This window comes from Amblyraja radiata, chromosome 4 (genome assembly GCF_010909765.2).
Source record: "Amblyraja radiata isolate CabotCenter1 chromosome 4, sAmbRad1.1.pri, whole genome shotgun sequence".
NCBI lineage: Eukaryota > Metazoa > Chordata > Chondrichthyes > Rajiformes > Rajidae > Amblyraja > Amblyraja radiata.
Window position 1 is genome coordinate 78,412,529 of NC_045959.1, and position 15,185 is coordinate 78,427,713.

General features: G+C 42.1%; 2 protein-coding genes across 5 annotated transcripts in view; one reads left to right on the forward strand and one right to left on the reverse strand.

Annotated features, from left to right (window-relative positions):
- LOC116972622 (gamma-glutamyl hydrolase-like) overlaps positions 1 to 11,393 on the reverse strand; it is a 71,630-nt gene extending 60,237 nt beyond the window's left edge. Inside the window, exon 1 of the mRNA XM_033020437.1 lies at positions 11,280 to 11,393. Coding sequence (XP_032876328.1) covers positions 11,280 to 11,393 — 114 coding nt within the window. The remainder of the gene's footprint in view (positions 1 to 11,279) is intronic.
- nkain3 (sodium/potassium transporting ATPase interacting 3) overlaps positions 1 to 15,185 on the forward strand; it is a 492,740-nt gene that overhangs the window by 320,381 nt on the left and 157,174 nt on the right. The gene's annotated exons all lie outside the window — the stretch shown is intronic.

Here is a 15,185-nt window from a genome sequence, read left to right on the forward strand (position 1 = left end):
GAGTTACTCCAACACTTTATCCCTTATGATTGGGATATTTATGTTTCTTCATTCTATTTGAAATTAGTCCTTCTGTTATCTTAGGGATATTTATAGATTCCTCCACGGTGATGGCTGATGCAAAAATCGATTTAACGTATCTGACATTTTATTTGTTTCCTGTAATTAATTCTCCAGCCTTGATCTCAAGAGGCCATTTACATGCCTTTCTCCTACATATATATCCATAGAAAATGTTACTGTTTGTTTTAACATTACTCATATGTTTTCTCAGAATCAATTTTCTCCCATCTTTTCAAATTATTAGTCTTTCACAACTGGATCCTAAAAAAACATTCCAGTCCCCTAAAGCCATCCTCGATTACTTTGTAGGCCCTAATTTTCCATTTAACATTATTCTTGACCTCCTTTGTTAAACACAGATTGTGTCGATTTCACTTTCTAATTGTTCTAGGAGTCATCTATCAAGGGTTGGACTGTACGCAGAACAGTAAGCAATTTAAAATTTTGTTTTCCATGCGTGCGTGGTGCAGTATACATTGTCTTCTAGAAGTCACCCACTCTTATGGGCTTTTACCCCTCTAAATCAAAAATGGTGCCCTCCTGAATCTTCTTCCAATGGTCTTACCCACCTGCCACTGACCATTCCTAACTTCAGCCCTAAAACCTTAAACTACCCATTGTGAATGTGATGGATGTGACTCTTACAGATGACACTGTGGAGTTGAAATCTTCCAGATTTCACCTGTTGTAGGCAGGACATTTTCTTGCCAATCAAAGCCATGTTGTCCCGTCCACTGCACTCACTAGGAGAAGACAAGCAATGATGTTACAACCCTGTCCCCAATCCATGATTTCTTTGAGCAAGGATATACCATGAAATACAATAACCAATAATCTCTGGTATTCAATACTGATCCGCTGTATATCTGAAGCAACACTGCACATCATTGTATTCACTTATTTATTTAATAATCCTTGTAATTTGCCAGAGGTAAATAAACAATTTAAAACCTAGATGCTGCTGGTTCCGTTGATGACTTATTCTCAGTTAGAAGTTGCATTTCTGGAAAACAAAAGATGGTTTATGGTCTCAAGTGAAGAGACTGAAAAAAGAAAAAATGTTTAGACATGAATTTATAATTTTGGTTAGCTCATTTGTATACTGCTATTAAAATCTTCCATTGAATTGAATTTAATTGGTTTAATTGGTTTAATATTTTCCAATTGAATGAGATACAGTGAAAAACAGTTTTGCATGCTCTCCAGACATATCACACCATGAATGAATACATCGGCCTGTGTATAAGAGAAAATAAACAGAGCGCAGACTATAGTTTTCCAGGTGTAGTGAAAATGCAGATAAAAAAGGGCAAGGGGCCAAACTGAAATAGATTGGAAGATCAAGAATTCATCTTCAGTTTATGAGATGTCCGTTCAGTATCTGATAACAGTGGGGAAGAAGGCATTCTTGAATCTGGTGGTACATAGTTTCAAGCTTCTGTGGGGAGAGGGGAGAAATGAAAATGACCAGGATGTGAGTGATCCTTGATTATGTTGGCTGCTTTCCTGAGGCAACATAGAGAAGAGATGGAGGGGGGAGGCTAGTTTGTGTGACAGACTTTACTGTATTTATGACTCTTGGGCAGAGCAGTTGCCAAATCAATCTGTGATGCATCCAGACATGATGCTTTCTATGATGCATCTGAAGAAGGTGGTAAAATGTGTCAGGACCATATGTGTGTGGAATGAGGCCTGAGGTAAGATCAGAGGTGGAATCACCAGGAATCTGTACTCTCATTCCCCAACCCCAACCACACTGAACAATTAACGATAGTGTTACAATGACAGAGAAAGTCCAGATGAAGTACAATGAGGTAGATTGAAAGATTGGTAAGTCATCTGTAGGAAAGAAACTGTTCTTGAATCTGACGGTATATGATTTCAAGTTTTTGTAACATTTACCCTGGGAGTCAGGGCCGGCCTTAAGCCGATTGGACCGATTGCTCCCAATTGGGCCCCGCGAGTAAGGGGGCCCCGCGCCAGAGTAATCTACTCTCGGCTCGGGTAGATGTACCCCGGGTGGAGGGGGGAGAGAGGGGCGGAGAGAGAGAGTAGAGGGGTGGAGGAGGAAGAAAGGGGTAGACGGGGAAGGGGGTGTGAGGGGGAATGGAGAAGGGGGAGAGGGGGAGGTGGATCGTTCCCTCACAGTCCTGGGGCAGTGCTCCCGCCCCTCCAGGTGCCGTGCTTCATGCACACAGCCCCTGCTCCACCCCTCTCTCTCCCCGGGGAGACGCAGTGAACAATACACGGAGGGCCGGGCCGGGCCGGGGTTTGGAGCAACGTTTACAAACATCGGCCTCAGCTCACACCCGTCCACCCGGACCCCGGCAACCGCTTCCGCCGCCAGCCCTCCCTTCTTTCTCTCCTTCCCTCCCTTCTTTCTCTACTTCCCTCCCTCCTTTCTCTACTTCCCTCCCTCCCTTCTCTCCTTCCTCCCTTCTCTCCATCCCTCTCTCCCTCCCTTCTCTCCCTCCCTTCTCTCCTTCCCTCTCTCCCTCCCTCTCTCCCTCCCTTCTCTCCCTCCCTCCCTCCCTTCTCTCATTCCCTCCCACACACACATCACGTACAGATAACTAACACACAGTTAGGATGGGGTAGAAGCCCAAAGGGTAGGATGGGGCTGAAGCCCATTATTTAATGCCTGGACTGGTTTTTCACCAATGGTTATTGGTTTTCCAGGATCTATTTTAAATTACTTTTTTTTTTCCATTTCACAGTCACTAAAACAAGTGGTATTGTAACTATGTACTTTTCAGAGGTGATCTACACATTTTGTTTGTTACTTGTAGGCTTACGTGTATGCAATTTTATATTAAAATGTAGCTTAGATCTGTTTGGTCCATTAAGTTACATGCACTTTTTAAGCGCACATTTTGATTATTTTCCATTCTAACATAGAGATATAAAGTCTATAATAGACTTTAATTATATTTCTATGAATCTACAGACCTTGGCTGGGAACCTGAGGCTCACCAAAATTGTTCCCAATTGGGCCCCGTATCTCCTAAGGCCGGCCCTGCTGGGAGTGCAGAGAAGAGAGAATGACCAGGGTTTGAACAGTCCTTGATTATTTTGGCTGTTTTCTTGAGGCAGCATGAAGTATAGATGGAGTTGATTGTGAGAAGGGAGTGCGGTTGTTTTGTGTAATGGACTGGGCTGCGTGCAAAACTCTGCAAATTCTTGCACAACTCTGCAAATTCTTTCTGTCTTGGGTAGAGCAGTTAGACAGCATCAAGGATGTAATTTACTTTGGAAAAATAAATTTGTATTAAGAATATCAGTTAGTATATTGGAAATGGAAATCTAATCTAATTTTATTAATGCAGCTGAAAATGGACCATTAAAAATAAACTATCTTGAATATGAATTTCAAATTAGCCAATTTTGATTAATTGAAAATACCTTTTAATAGCTAAAGAAGCATTTACTAGTTTCTTTGGTATACAGTAGTCAGCTCATCAGATAATTTAAAAAATGTTGAAACTTCTAAATGGTGCCTATTAATATCCTTAAACCTAAAAGTAGATTAAGTTTGAGAACCTCCTGAAAGTTTGCAATGGACATAGTTATCGGGTTAATTTGATATGGGAGCCTGGCCAGTTCTGTGGGTGGAGAACAGGCCTGTGGAAATTCAATTAATGGAGGATGTAATTTATTTTAAAATATATATAACTTTCTTAATGGGGTTGTGGGTGACTATTTGTCTTGCAATTTAACTTTCTTAATGGGGTTATGGCTGGTTTGGGGTGAATATTGGCCTTGCATTGGGAAACTCCAGACCCAGCTTCTTCATGGGAATTAGATTGAAGAGATGGGATAAATTTCACCTATTTCTGTTTCCATTCAGTGCTCAAGAATTTGTAATTTAAAATGTATAGATTCATGATGGTTCATATTTCATACTGCTGAAGATAACTAAACAATATTGGACCAAATATTGAATGTCTTGTCTGTGTGTGTGTGTGTGTGTGTGTGTGTGGAATACTCACCAGTTTATAAATGGTGCATTACAGTTTTAAATCAACATGCATTTGCTGCTTACAATGCTTTTGTGATATATTTTCTGCCAACCATTTCCATTCTAGTCTTTTTCTCATGGTGGAAGTATTGAGCACTGAAAGGCATTGGTTTAAGGTGAGGGGAGAATGTTTAAAGGAGATTTGCAAGGCAAGTTCTTGTACACATGGAGTGGTAGGTGCCTGCAATGTGCTACCAAGGTAGATGGTAGAAGAAGATGTGATAGACATTTACACAGACACATGCACAGACAGGGAACAGTGGGATATGGGCCTTGTGCAGGGTGATGGTATTAGATTGACACCATGGTCAGGGCAGACATAGAGGACTGAAGGGTCTGTATTGTTCTATAAGCAAAACATAAATTGCTAGAGTAACTATGTGGGTCAGGCAGCATATGTGGACAAAATGGATAGGTGACATTTCAGGTTGGTACACTTCTTTAGACGAATCAGTCTGAAGAAGCGTCCCGACCCAGAATTACACCTACCCAATCCCTCCACAGAAGGTGCGTAACTCGCTGAGTTACTCCAGCACTTCGCATTTTTCCCAACATTCTAGTATCTGTAGTTCTTTGTGTCTCCACTGTCCATTCTATGTTCTAGAGTCCTATACAGTATTTAATGTACAGTGTCCTGATGCAGGGTCTCAACCCTAAATGTTGACAATTCCTTTTCCTTAACAGATGCTGCTTGACTTGCTGAGTTCCTTCAAAATGTTGGTTTTGCTCCAGTGAGCATTGGGCCTCCTCAATCTGTACTTTACCTGTAAACCTTGTCTGATCGAGCACTAGCATTTACTTTTCAATCAAGTCAATCAACAAAGACATAAAATCCTTCCAAATTTCATACAATACTGTTGCTATTGATCGCACCTATCCTGGATCCCACACAATGCAGTTATGCCAGGACTTGAAACTAGGCTTTACAAGCATAGTAAAGTCAATTTTTGCATTTTTGAAGTTGGTTGCCTTTCACAGACTAATTTTCAATAGAGCGAACAACATTTTTGAGAAGAAATGCTTACTTTTCAATTAATATTTGGAAAGAACTATTAATTCTTTCTACACGGTTTTGCAATGTTTTTTTACAAAAGGCAGAAACAATTATACCAATCCTTTCAATTTCACATAAGCTGTAAATAAAAATGAGTTCACTTACTCCATAATGCCATCACATCTGTTAATGTGTGTTTTTTGTTTTATAAATTGCCACCCGCTTCAGGATTCAATAGACAGATCCGCTAATAGTTAACAGTGATAGAGAGAGACACCGCTAAGTGACCTACACAAAAGGATGCTTCCTACAGGGAGCCTATTTATCAAGAAAGAAAGGAGACTTCTTTCAGTTGACAGTTTGACTGTGGGCTTTATTTACAGTCAAGCGAGAATAGAGTACCATACATGGATATTACTTGTTGGAGAATTTACAGAAATTGCAACAGTATAATGAATCAGACACAATAATTTGACACAAAGCTGGAGTAACTCAGTGGAACAGGCAGCATCTCTGGAGAAAAGGAATGGGTGACGTTTTGGGTCAAGACCCTTCTTCAGACTGAAACGTCACCCATTCATTCTCTCCAGAGATGCTGCCTGTCCCACTGAGTTACTCCTGCTTTTTGTGTCTATCTTCGATTTAAACCAGCATCTGCAGTTCCTCCTTACACAATAATTTGACAGATTAGTGCAGTAATTACAGTAGTACGGTAATTTTATGCACAATATTCTGGATGATTTCTTTATTTTAAGGGTTATTTAACAATATAAAATGTCATCTCAATAGGGTACATGAATAACATACGAATAAAATTAAAGAATTTACAATTAACCAAAGTACTGAAAATGCTAAAGATAAGATGGAGACATTTAAAAAACCAATACATGAATAGTTCAAAAACAGACCTGAAATACTAAGAAAAATTACCAATGTCTAGGATGTATGCCTCAACTTTTTAAGCAGTAAATGAAAAAATGGAGACACAAGGAACAGCAGTTGGAATCTTGATAGTGAGAACCTTTCTTCCAGGATGGAAATGTCCAACACTAGAGGGCTATAAGGTGAGAGGGGCAAAGTTTAATGGAGATGTGCAGGGCAGGTTTTTTACACAGAGGGTGTAACAGAGGGTTTTTTACACAGAGGGACCTGGAACTCATTGCCAGGGGCGGAGGTGGAGGCAGATATAATAGTGGCATTTAAGAGGCTTTTAGGTAGTCACATGGAAGTGCAAGGAATAGAGGGATAAAAATCATGAATAGGCGGTTGAGATCATCTTAACTTGGCATCATGTTCGGCACAAACATTGTGGGCGGAAGACCCCATTCCTGTGCTCTACTGTTCTATGTTCTGGAGTGCTGTAATAACTCAGCGGGTCAGGCAGCATCTGTGGAGGGAATGGTCAGATGATATTTTGGGTCTGGATCCTTCTTCAAACTGGTTGTATTGGGAGGGGGGGGGGTGTGAGGGTGATAGGTGGACATAGGTAAGATGGTTTGATTGGAAGATAGACGATAGACAATAGGTGCAGGAGTAGGACATTTGGCCCTTCGAGCCAGCACCGCCATTCACTGTGATCATGGCTGATCATCCACAATCAGTACCCCATCCTTCCCAGATCCCTTCACTCCTCTATCTTTAAGAGCTCTATCTAACTCTCTCTTGAAAGCATCTAGAGAATTGGCCTCCACTGCCTTCTGAGGCAGAGAATGCCACAGACTTACAACTCTCTGGGTGAAAATGTTTTTCCTCATCTCCGTTCTAAATGGCTTACCTCTTATTCTTAAACTGTGGCCCCTGGTTCTGGACTCTCCCAACATAGGGACCATGTTTCCTGCCTCAGCCTGAAGAAGGGTTTCGGCCCGAAACATTGCCTATTTCCTTCGCTCCATAGATGCTGCCGCACCCGCTGAGTTTCTCCAGCAATTTTGTCTACCTTTCCTGCCTCTAGCATGTCCAAACCCTTAATAATCTTATATGTTTCAATAATATGTCCTCTCATCCTTCTAAATTCCAGAGTATACAAGCCCAACCGCTCCATTCTATCAACATATGACAGTCCCACCACTCCTGGAATTAACATCATGAGCTTATGCTGTATTTCCTCAAATTTGGAGACCAAAACTGCACACAATACTCCAGATGTGGTCTCACCAGGATCCAGTACAACTGCAGAAGGACCTCTTTGCTCTTATGCTCAACTCCTCTTGTTATGAAGGCCAACATGCCATTCGCTTTCTTCTCTGCCTGCTGTACCCGCATGCTTACTTTCAGTGTGTGATGAACAAGGACCCCCAGATCTCGCAGTACTTCCCCTTTCCCAACTTGACACCATTCAGATAATAATCTGCCTTCCTACTTTTGCTACCAAAGTGGATAACCTCACATTTATCCACATTAAACTGCCTGATATTCTGAGTATTTTATTTTTAACTTGTCATTTTTGGACTGCTTAGATAGACTTCTTGCATGTTCAGCATTTTCAGATTTCCAGCCTCCACAACATGTTGCTCTTGAAACTATTTAAGTAAGTCTATTGGTCAAGTATTCACATACAAGGAATTTGCCTTGGTGCTCCATCCACAAGTAACAACATGACATACAGTGACAGTTACGAATGACTCAGAAAACACTAAACATTAATAATAATAATAAAACATTAATGTTAAAACACCATTGATAAGCATGTGAACCAACAAAATACCAGATCAAAGGGAGGCTACAGATTTTTGGCTGTTGAGTAGAGCAACTACTCGTGGATAAAAACTGTTTTTATGTCTGTCTGTGGCAGCTTTGACAGTCTGGAGTCGCCTTCCAGAGGGAAGTGATTCATAGAGTTTGTGGCCAGGGTGAGAGGGGTCAGAGATGATCTTGCCCGCTCGCATCCTGGCCCTTGCAGTGTACAGTTCATCAATGGAGGGAAGGTTGCAGCCAATAATCTTCTCTGCTGATCGGACGATTCACTGCAGCCTCCAGGTGACGTGCTTGGTGGCTGAGCCAAACCAGACCATGATGGAGAAGGTGACAACAGACTCCACGATGGCCGTGTAGAATTGGACCATCATTGCCTGCGGCAGATTGTACTTCCTGCGGCAGCTGAGGAAGCACAATCCTCTGTTGTGCCTTTTTTACTGTGGAGGTCCTTGGAGATGATATTTAGAGACATCTTGCCCTGCAGCTAATGGGAAAACAAAGAGATGAAAAGAGACATATCTGAAGTAATGTCATGTTGATCTGACCAACATCATACACAATTATATTTTGTAGCCTGATTTGTTGTCTGGCTGGCTTCAAAACTATATTCTGTTATTGGCCTGTAAAAACGACACATCGGAATAAACATACATTTTATACAAAGGTATTCCAGCAAATTCCACATTTTATAGCCCAACCTTATATCTGGTGGGGGAATTTTAACAATTCATTCATCAGGGTTGCAGTTGGTCTACAAAATAAAACAACTTTTTACCTGATGAAGAATATCTGCTTCGGCTTCAGCATTGAAATTCATCTTCAGCCAATAGCTCTAACCACATTAGAAGCTCAGCATGCAACACTCGCATTATGGAGGCAGAGAACAATGTGTTAATATTACTATAAGTAGAGCTATTCACTGAAAATGAGTTTCTAGGCATAAAGATTTTCCAAATGAACAGAACCAGGGAATAACTGTGCTGTTCAGTAGCACTAGCTCACGAATAGTCATGCTGAGCTTGACTTTTCAATCTTCCTTAAAATGTAAGAAATAAGTTGCCTGTAGTTTCCCAAAATCTATTCCTACCATTCATGACCAGCATGCTAGGCAACCCACCAGTTCAAAAATTATTCTATTACATTTTAATTTAGAGATGCTCTTATTATTTATTTCATGCTGTTACATATCATGCAACAATCTTTCAATGGTAACATTGCTTTTATATTCAGAATTATATGCAGTATTTACCCTCCACAATTAAGCTTATAATTCTACACTTCACATTTTCTCTAATTTTGTAAACACTAAAGAAACGTAGAAGGCTTTAAGTTTAGTTTAGTTTAGTTTAGAGATACAGTGCGGAAACAGGCCCTTCAGCCCACCGAGTCCATGCCAACCAGCAATCCCTGCACACTTACACTATAATTTGCAATTTTACCAAGTCGATTAACCTACAAACACGTACGTCTTTGGAGTGTGGGAGGAAACCGGAGATCCCGGTGAAAACACACGCAGGTCACGGGGAGAACATGCCGTACAGCACCTGTAGTCGGGATCGAACCCGGGTCTCTGTTGCTGGAAGGCAGCAACTCTATTGCTGCGCCACTGTGCCGCTCGAGCACATTGCATCTTTTCTGGTAGGTCTTGCCTTAAATGGAGAAATATTCTTCAAGTTTTGCAGATCCCACCAGCAATAAATGGACTGGACAAGCTAGATGCAGGAAAAATGTTCCCAATGGTACACAAAATTGCTGGGGAAACTCAGCGGGTGCAGCAGCATCTATGGAGCGAAGGAAATAGGCGACGTTTCGGGCCGAAACCCTTCTTCAGACTGATGGGGGGTGGGGAAAGAAAGAAGGAAAAAGGGAGGAGGAGGAGGAGCCCGAGGGCGGGCGGATGGGAGGAGACAGCTAGAGGGTTAAGGAAGGGGAGGAGACAGCACGGGCTAGCCAAATTGGGAGAATTCAATGTTAATGCCATAAGGACGCAAGGACCCCAGACGGAATATGAGGTGCTGTTCCTCCTCCCATCCGCCCGCCCTCGGGCTCCTCCTCCTCCTCCCTTTTTCCTTCTTTCTTTCCCCACCCCCCATCAGTCTGAAGAAGGGTTTCGGCCCGAAACGTCGCCTATTTCCTTCGCTCCATAGATACTGCTGCACCCGCTGAGTTTCCCCAGCAATTTTGTGTACCTTCGATATTCCAGCATCTGCAGTTCCCTTTTGAACAAAATGTTCCCAATGTTGGGTGAGTCCAGAACCAGGGTCCACAGTCTTAGAATAAAGGGGAGGCCATTTAACACTGAGGTGAGAAAAAACTTTTGCTCCCAGAGAGTTGTGAAATTGTGGAATTCCCTGCCACAGAGGGCAGTGGAGGCCAAGTCACTGGATGGATTTAAGAGAGAGTTAGATAGACCTCTAGGGGTTAGTGAAATCAAGGGATATGGGGAGAAGGCAGGCACGGGTTATTGATTGGGGACGATCAGCCATGATCACAATGAATGGCGGTGCTGGCTCGAAGGGCCGAATGGCCTCCTCCTGCACCTATTTTCTATGTTTCTAATATCAGTGACACATGAGAATCATTTGGTTTGAAAATGAAAAGCCTGTTTCACAGTTCATCTATAACACTCCATCAGTCAGGAAGTCCTCATGTTCAAATTGAAAGTATCCGTAACGGCCAGAAGGTGGCTGGAAATGGCAAAGCCTCTGTAAGGTGGTGTTTGCAGATGGTGCAGTCATCAGCTGGATTGTTTACTCGATGTCTCCCCATATTACAGGCAGTGTCACCATTGATGGATGATGTCTCTCCACTCTCGGAGAGAGGGTGACACAAAAGTCAGAATAAGTGAATTGGATCTAGGAAGCAGCCCTTTAGGATTCCTTTGGGGACTTATTAAAAATCTATTTTCCTCAGCTTTACGCTGGGGAATTTGAAACTGACGTTGGAAGATGAAATCTGACAATATTTTTTAATGTGAGATATATGAAAAAACAGGGATGTCTAAATATTCTCAGCAGTATGTAATTTCTAATTAACATTAAAACATGAATGTTCTTGAGGTACACCATAAGACCCCCAGAGAAATCAGACGATGAAGGGATAATTTTCAACTTCACCTATTGTAGAACAGGTCTAATTTTTACCACTATGATTTCAGATGAAAAGTGTCACCCTGACTCCCCTCTTTGAGCTGTTGCAGCTTCTGTTTTGCAGTATTAGTATGCTTATAACATTTTCCCTCATTATCAACAGACATCTCTTTTGAAATGTATAAATATGAAATAAGAAATGACTTGACTTAGCTTAACTAGCCTAACAACAGCCTAGCGATCCAGCACTGTGCTTTTGCTTTGTGCAAAGGTAGCGCTAATCACATGGAGCTGATGCCATGGAGTGATTCTATGAATTTTATAGTAAATCAACAGTATCCAAATGATTTTCCAAACCTGCTGGAGATGGAATGACATTAAGGCTTTTAAGATCAGCATTTCATGAGTACGCTTTTCTCACCTTTAGCAATAAGATGGCAGTCCGCTGTTGTGGCCTGAAATTTGTTTTGTTGGACATCTTCCTTGGGCTGTTTTGCTTGGCCAGCTGCAGTGTTTTTTTGACGCAAGGAGTCATTTTATAATTAAGGGATTATTTGGAAAGAGGATGAATCAAAGTAAATCAATCTTTTAGTTTCATGCATTTCATGCACCCAGGCCCAAACTCCTCAGCTGGCCCGCTGGCTGGGCTTTGTGTACAGCCCAGCACCTGGGCCAACTCATCATTCACCAAGCCACAGCCGAGTCGGTCAACGAATTGCCGTCGGGAATTTGTCCCTTATTTTGACCTTTTTCCCTTATTTGGGTGCGAGAAAGTTGGCAACCCTATTCGGCACAAACATTGTTGGCTGAAGGGCCCATTCCTGTGCCGTGCTGTTTTATTTTCTACGTACTATGTTCTATATGTAACCAGTGCTTCCGGGTATTATTATATCCTGCGGAAGTTTGGTCTCACATGGTATCATATTTGTAAAAATATTTTCCATCTGTGTTCAGTGATGCATCATTTAAATTGTTATTCAAACGTGGATTGTTTTCTCTGGAATGCTAGAGGCTGAGCAGAGATCTGATAGAACTATATAAAATTACGAGAGGCATAGATAGGGAAGATAGTCAGAATGTTTTTCCCATGATGGAAATGTTAATGGGTAGAGGGCATAGATTTCCGGTGAGGGGGTAAAGTTGAAAGGAAATGTGCTGGGTGAGTTTTTACAGAGACTGGTGAGTGCCTGGAACGCACTGCCAGGGATGGTGATAGACGCAGATATGATAGTGGCGTCTAAAAGGCTGTTAAATAGGCACCAGGATATGTAGGGAATGGAGGATTATGGATCATGTGCATGCAGTTTTAGCATAGATGAGCATAGTTTTACTTGGCATCGTGTTCGGCAGAGACATTGTGGGGACATCCTGTGCTATGTTGTTCTATGTTCATAACGAATTGTCTTCTTCCTTTGTTATGAAGTGCCATGCTGAAGCAGTGTGTGCTGCACAGAGAATATTTTAATATTTTATATCCCCACACTAAAGTCACCCTGTTTATTGCAACTGAGGAGACATATCATTTAAAATGAAAGTTCCCACTGCCTTTGCCTCGCCAGTGACAGAATAATAGATTTGATGTGTTTCCTATAATTTAGCTTTCAGCTAAAAAGAAACAATGCTCCTCAATGTTCTGTACTTTTTCATCTTTTATCGATGGAATGCACCCTTGGTGTTCGCATGTTTGCGTCCTCATTTTCATCGGAGAGAGCAACTGCAGCTCAGAGACTGGAGTATCAGTCAGAATTGAAAAGTTACTCTGAAGAGCTGTTGTTACACAAAGGTGGATTATCTCCAGCACACTTCTTTCAGATAAATAAATGCAAAAATCTCTTAGTTGCCAATTCCTGTGTGTCAGGCTGTGCCCAGATGGCACCCTTGAAAATGTCCCAACTGAAAAGCTCTTGTTTCATACCTACACTCAATAAAAAATGAAGTTGGAATTCACAGGGAGTGCTAGGTTCTCTTTAAATAAATAAAACATTACTTATTTTGGAGAGGGGCCTAGAATATAGGCTTCCACAGAATATTTCCTGCAAAAAAGCAGTACACCAGGCCAGGTGTACAACTAATGCGCTACAATGCTGAGAACTGTATTCTGCACTCTGTGTCTTTCCCTTTACTCTATCTATTGCATTTGTTATTCAAGTTTGGCTTGATAGTATTTACAGTACAGTCTTATCTGATTTGATTGGAGGACATGCAAAACGAACATTTTCACTGTACCTCAGTTCATGTGGCAATAATAAACCTAAATCTGAACCTGCGGAGACTTGAACATAGAAAATGCACCAGCACTGGGTTTTGGTGATGTTGGTGTAGAGGTCACGTCTCACCAATATCATCACAAAGTGCTCTCATCCTCTCTGGAATAGTGCCATAGAGCCTATGGTGCCCTTGCACGTGAATTGTGCAAGGGCAGCCTTTGGGTTTGGGCTGGGCTACGTCCACAACTCTCTGCAATTTTGTGCGATCTTGGAACAGCTCCATCCAAGACGACAAGAAATTGCAGAGTTGTGGACATAGCCCAGACCACCATGCAAATGACCCTCCCTTCCATTTGCACCATCTACACTTCACGCAGCCTTGGCAAGGCCACCAACATAATAAAGTACGAGTCTCACCCCAGTCAATCACTCTTTTCCCCTCTCCCATCAGGCAAGAGATACAGAAATTTGAAAACGTGTATCTCCAGATTCAGGGACAGTTTATTCCCAGCTGTTATCAGGCAACTGAGCCATCCTCTCACCAACTAGAGAGCAGTCCGACCCCATCTACCTCATTGGAGACCTTCGGACTATCTTTAATTGGACTTTAGTGGACTTTATCTTTCACTAAATGTCACACCCTTTATCCTGTATCTGTACGCCGTGGACAGTTTGATTTAAATTATGTAACGTCTTTTCGGTGAACTGCACAGCACGCAACAAAAAGTCTTGGTACATGTGACAATGAATTAAACAAAACTAAACTAAACTTTGCACAGACCAGGCTAAAAAAGGGTCTTGACCCAAAACATCACCCATTCCTTCTCTCTAGAGATGCTGCTTGTCCCTTGTCCCGCTGAGTTACTCCAGCATTTTGTGTCTATCTTCCCATTCCCATACTGACCGTTTTGTTCTGAGCTTCCTCCACTGTCAGAGTGAGGCCACACACAAATTGGAGGAACAGCACCTCATATTTTGCTTGAGCAGCTTACAACCCAGTGTTATGAATTTTGATTTCTCTCATCTCAAGTAATTCCTGCATTTCTTTACCTCCCCCTTCCCCCCCCCCTTCTCTCTCCCACCCAAGTTGTCTTACTAGTTTCACTGTTCACCTCCTTATATCCCTGTCATTAGCGCATCATCCCCAGTGTCTGAAGAAGGGTTTCGGCCCGAAACGTCGCCTATTTCCTTCGCTCCATAGATGCTGCTGCACCCGCTGAGTTCCTCCAGCAATTTTGTGTACCATCCCCAGTCAACAATTGGTTAATATGGACTCCACTCTTCCTGAGGTCATCTGTGGCTGGCCCAGTTTGGTTCTGACTTTCTCTATCTTTCAGTCTGAAGAAAGGTTCAAACCAGAAATGTCACCTATTCCTTTTCTCCAGAGATGTTGCCTGACCCACTGAGTTACTCTAACATTTTATGTATATTTTTGGTAGAAATCAGCATCTGCAGTTCCTTCCTACACAAGACAATGGGGTGTTGGTCGGAAGTGACAGTGCTAGCACAGATCCACAAATGATCTCACTGCAGCACTACTAGTCTTTATGGTTATGGTGAAGCCACAGTATTCCCGGTAACATTGAACAGTGGAGCACAGTCATCATATGGATGGAGGTCATAGCGTATATCGAGGATATCAGGTATAGAAAATTAAAGGCAAGAGAGGTCTAGCAAGAGTTTAAAACCTATAGGGTGGTATTTAAAAAGGAAATTATGATAACAATAAGTTTTGTTACATCAGCACTTTGTGTTTTGCAACATGAAAGACTGGTTCAATTGGTTAGAGCCCATGCGATCCAGGGCAAGTTGGCAAAATGGATTAAAATTGCTTTGACTATAGAACACGGAGGGTGATGGTATTGGCCCGTTTTTGCAAACAGGTGCCTATGGTTAGTTATGGTACTCAGGGATAGGTGTTGGACCCCTTACAGTTTGTAATATATTTGAACGATTTGGACGTGATTTTGGTGGCATGATCAGTAGCTTTGCAGATGACGTGGAACCAGTACCGGAGATGCAGTACCAGAGACGCAGGTTCGATCCTGATTATGGGTACTGCCTGTACGGAGTTTATATGTTCTTTCCGTGACCACGTGGGTTTTCTTCAGGTGATCCGG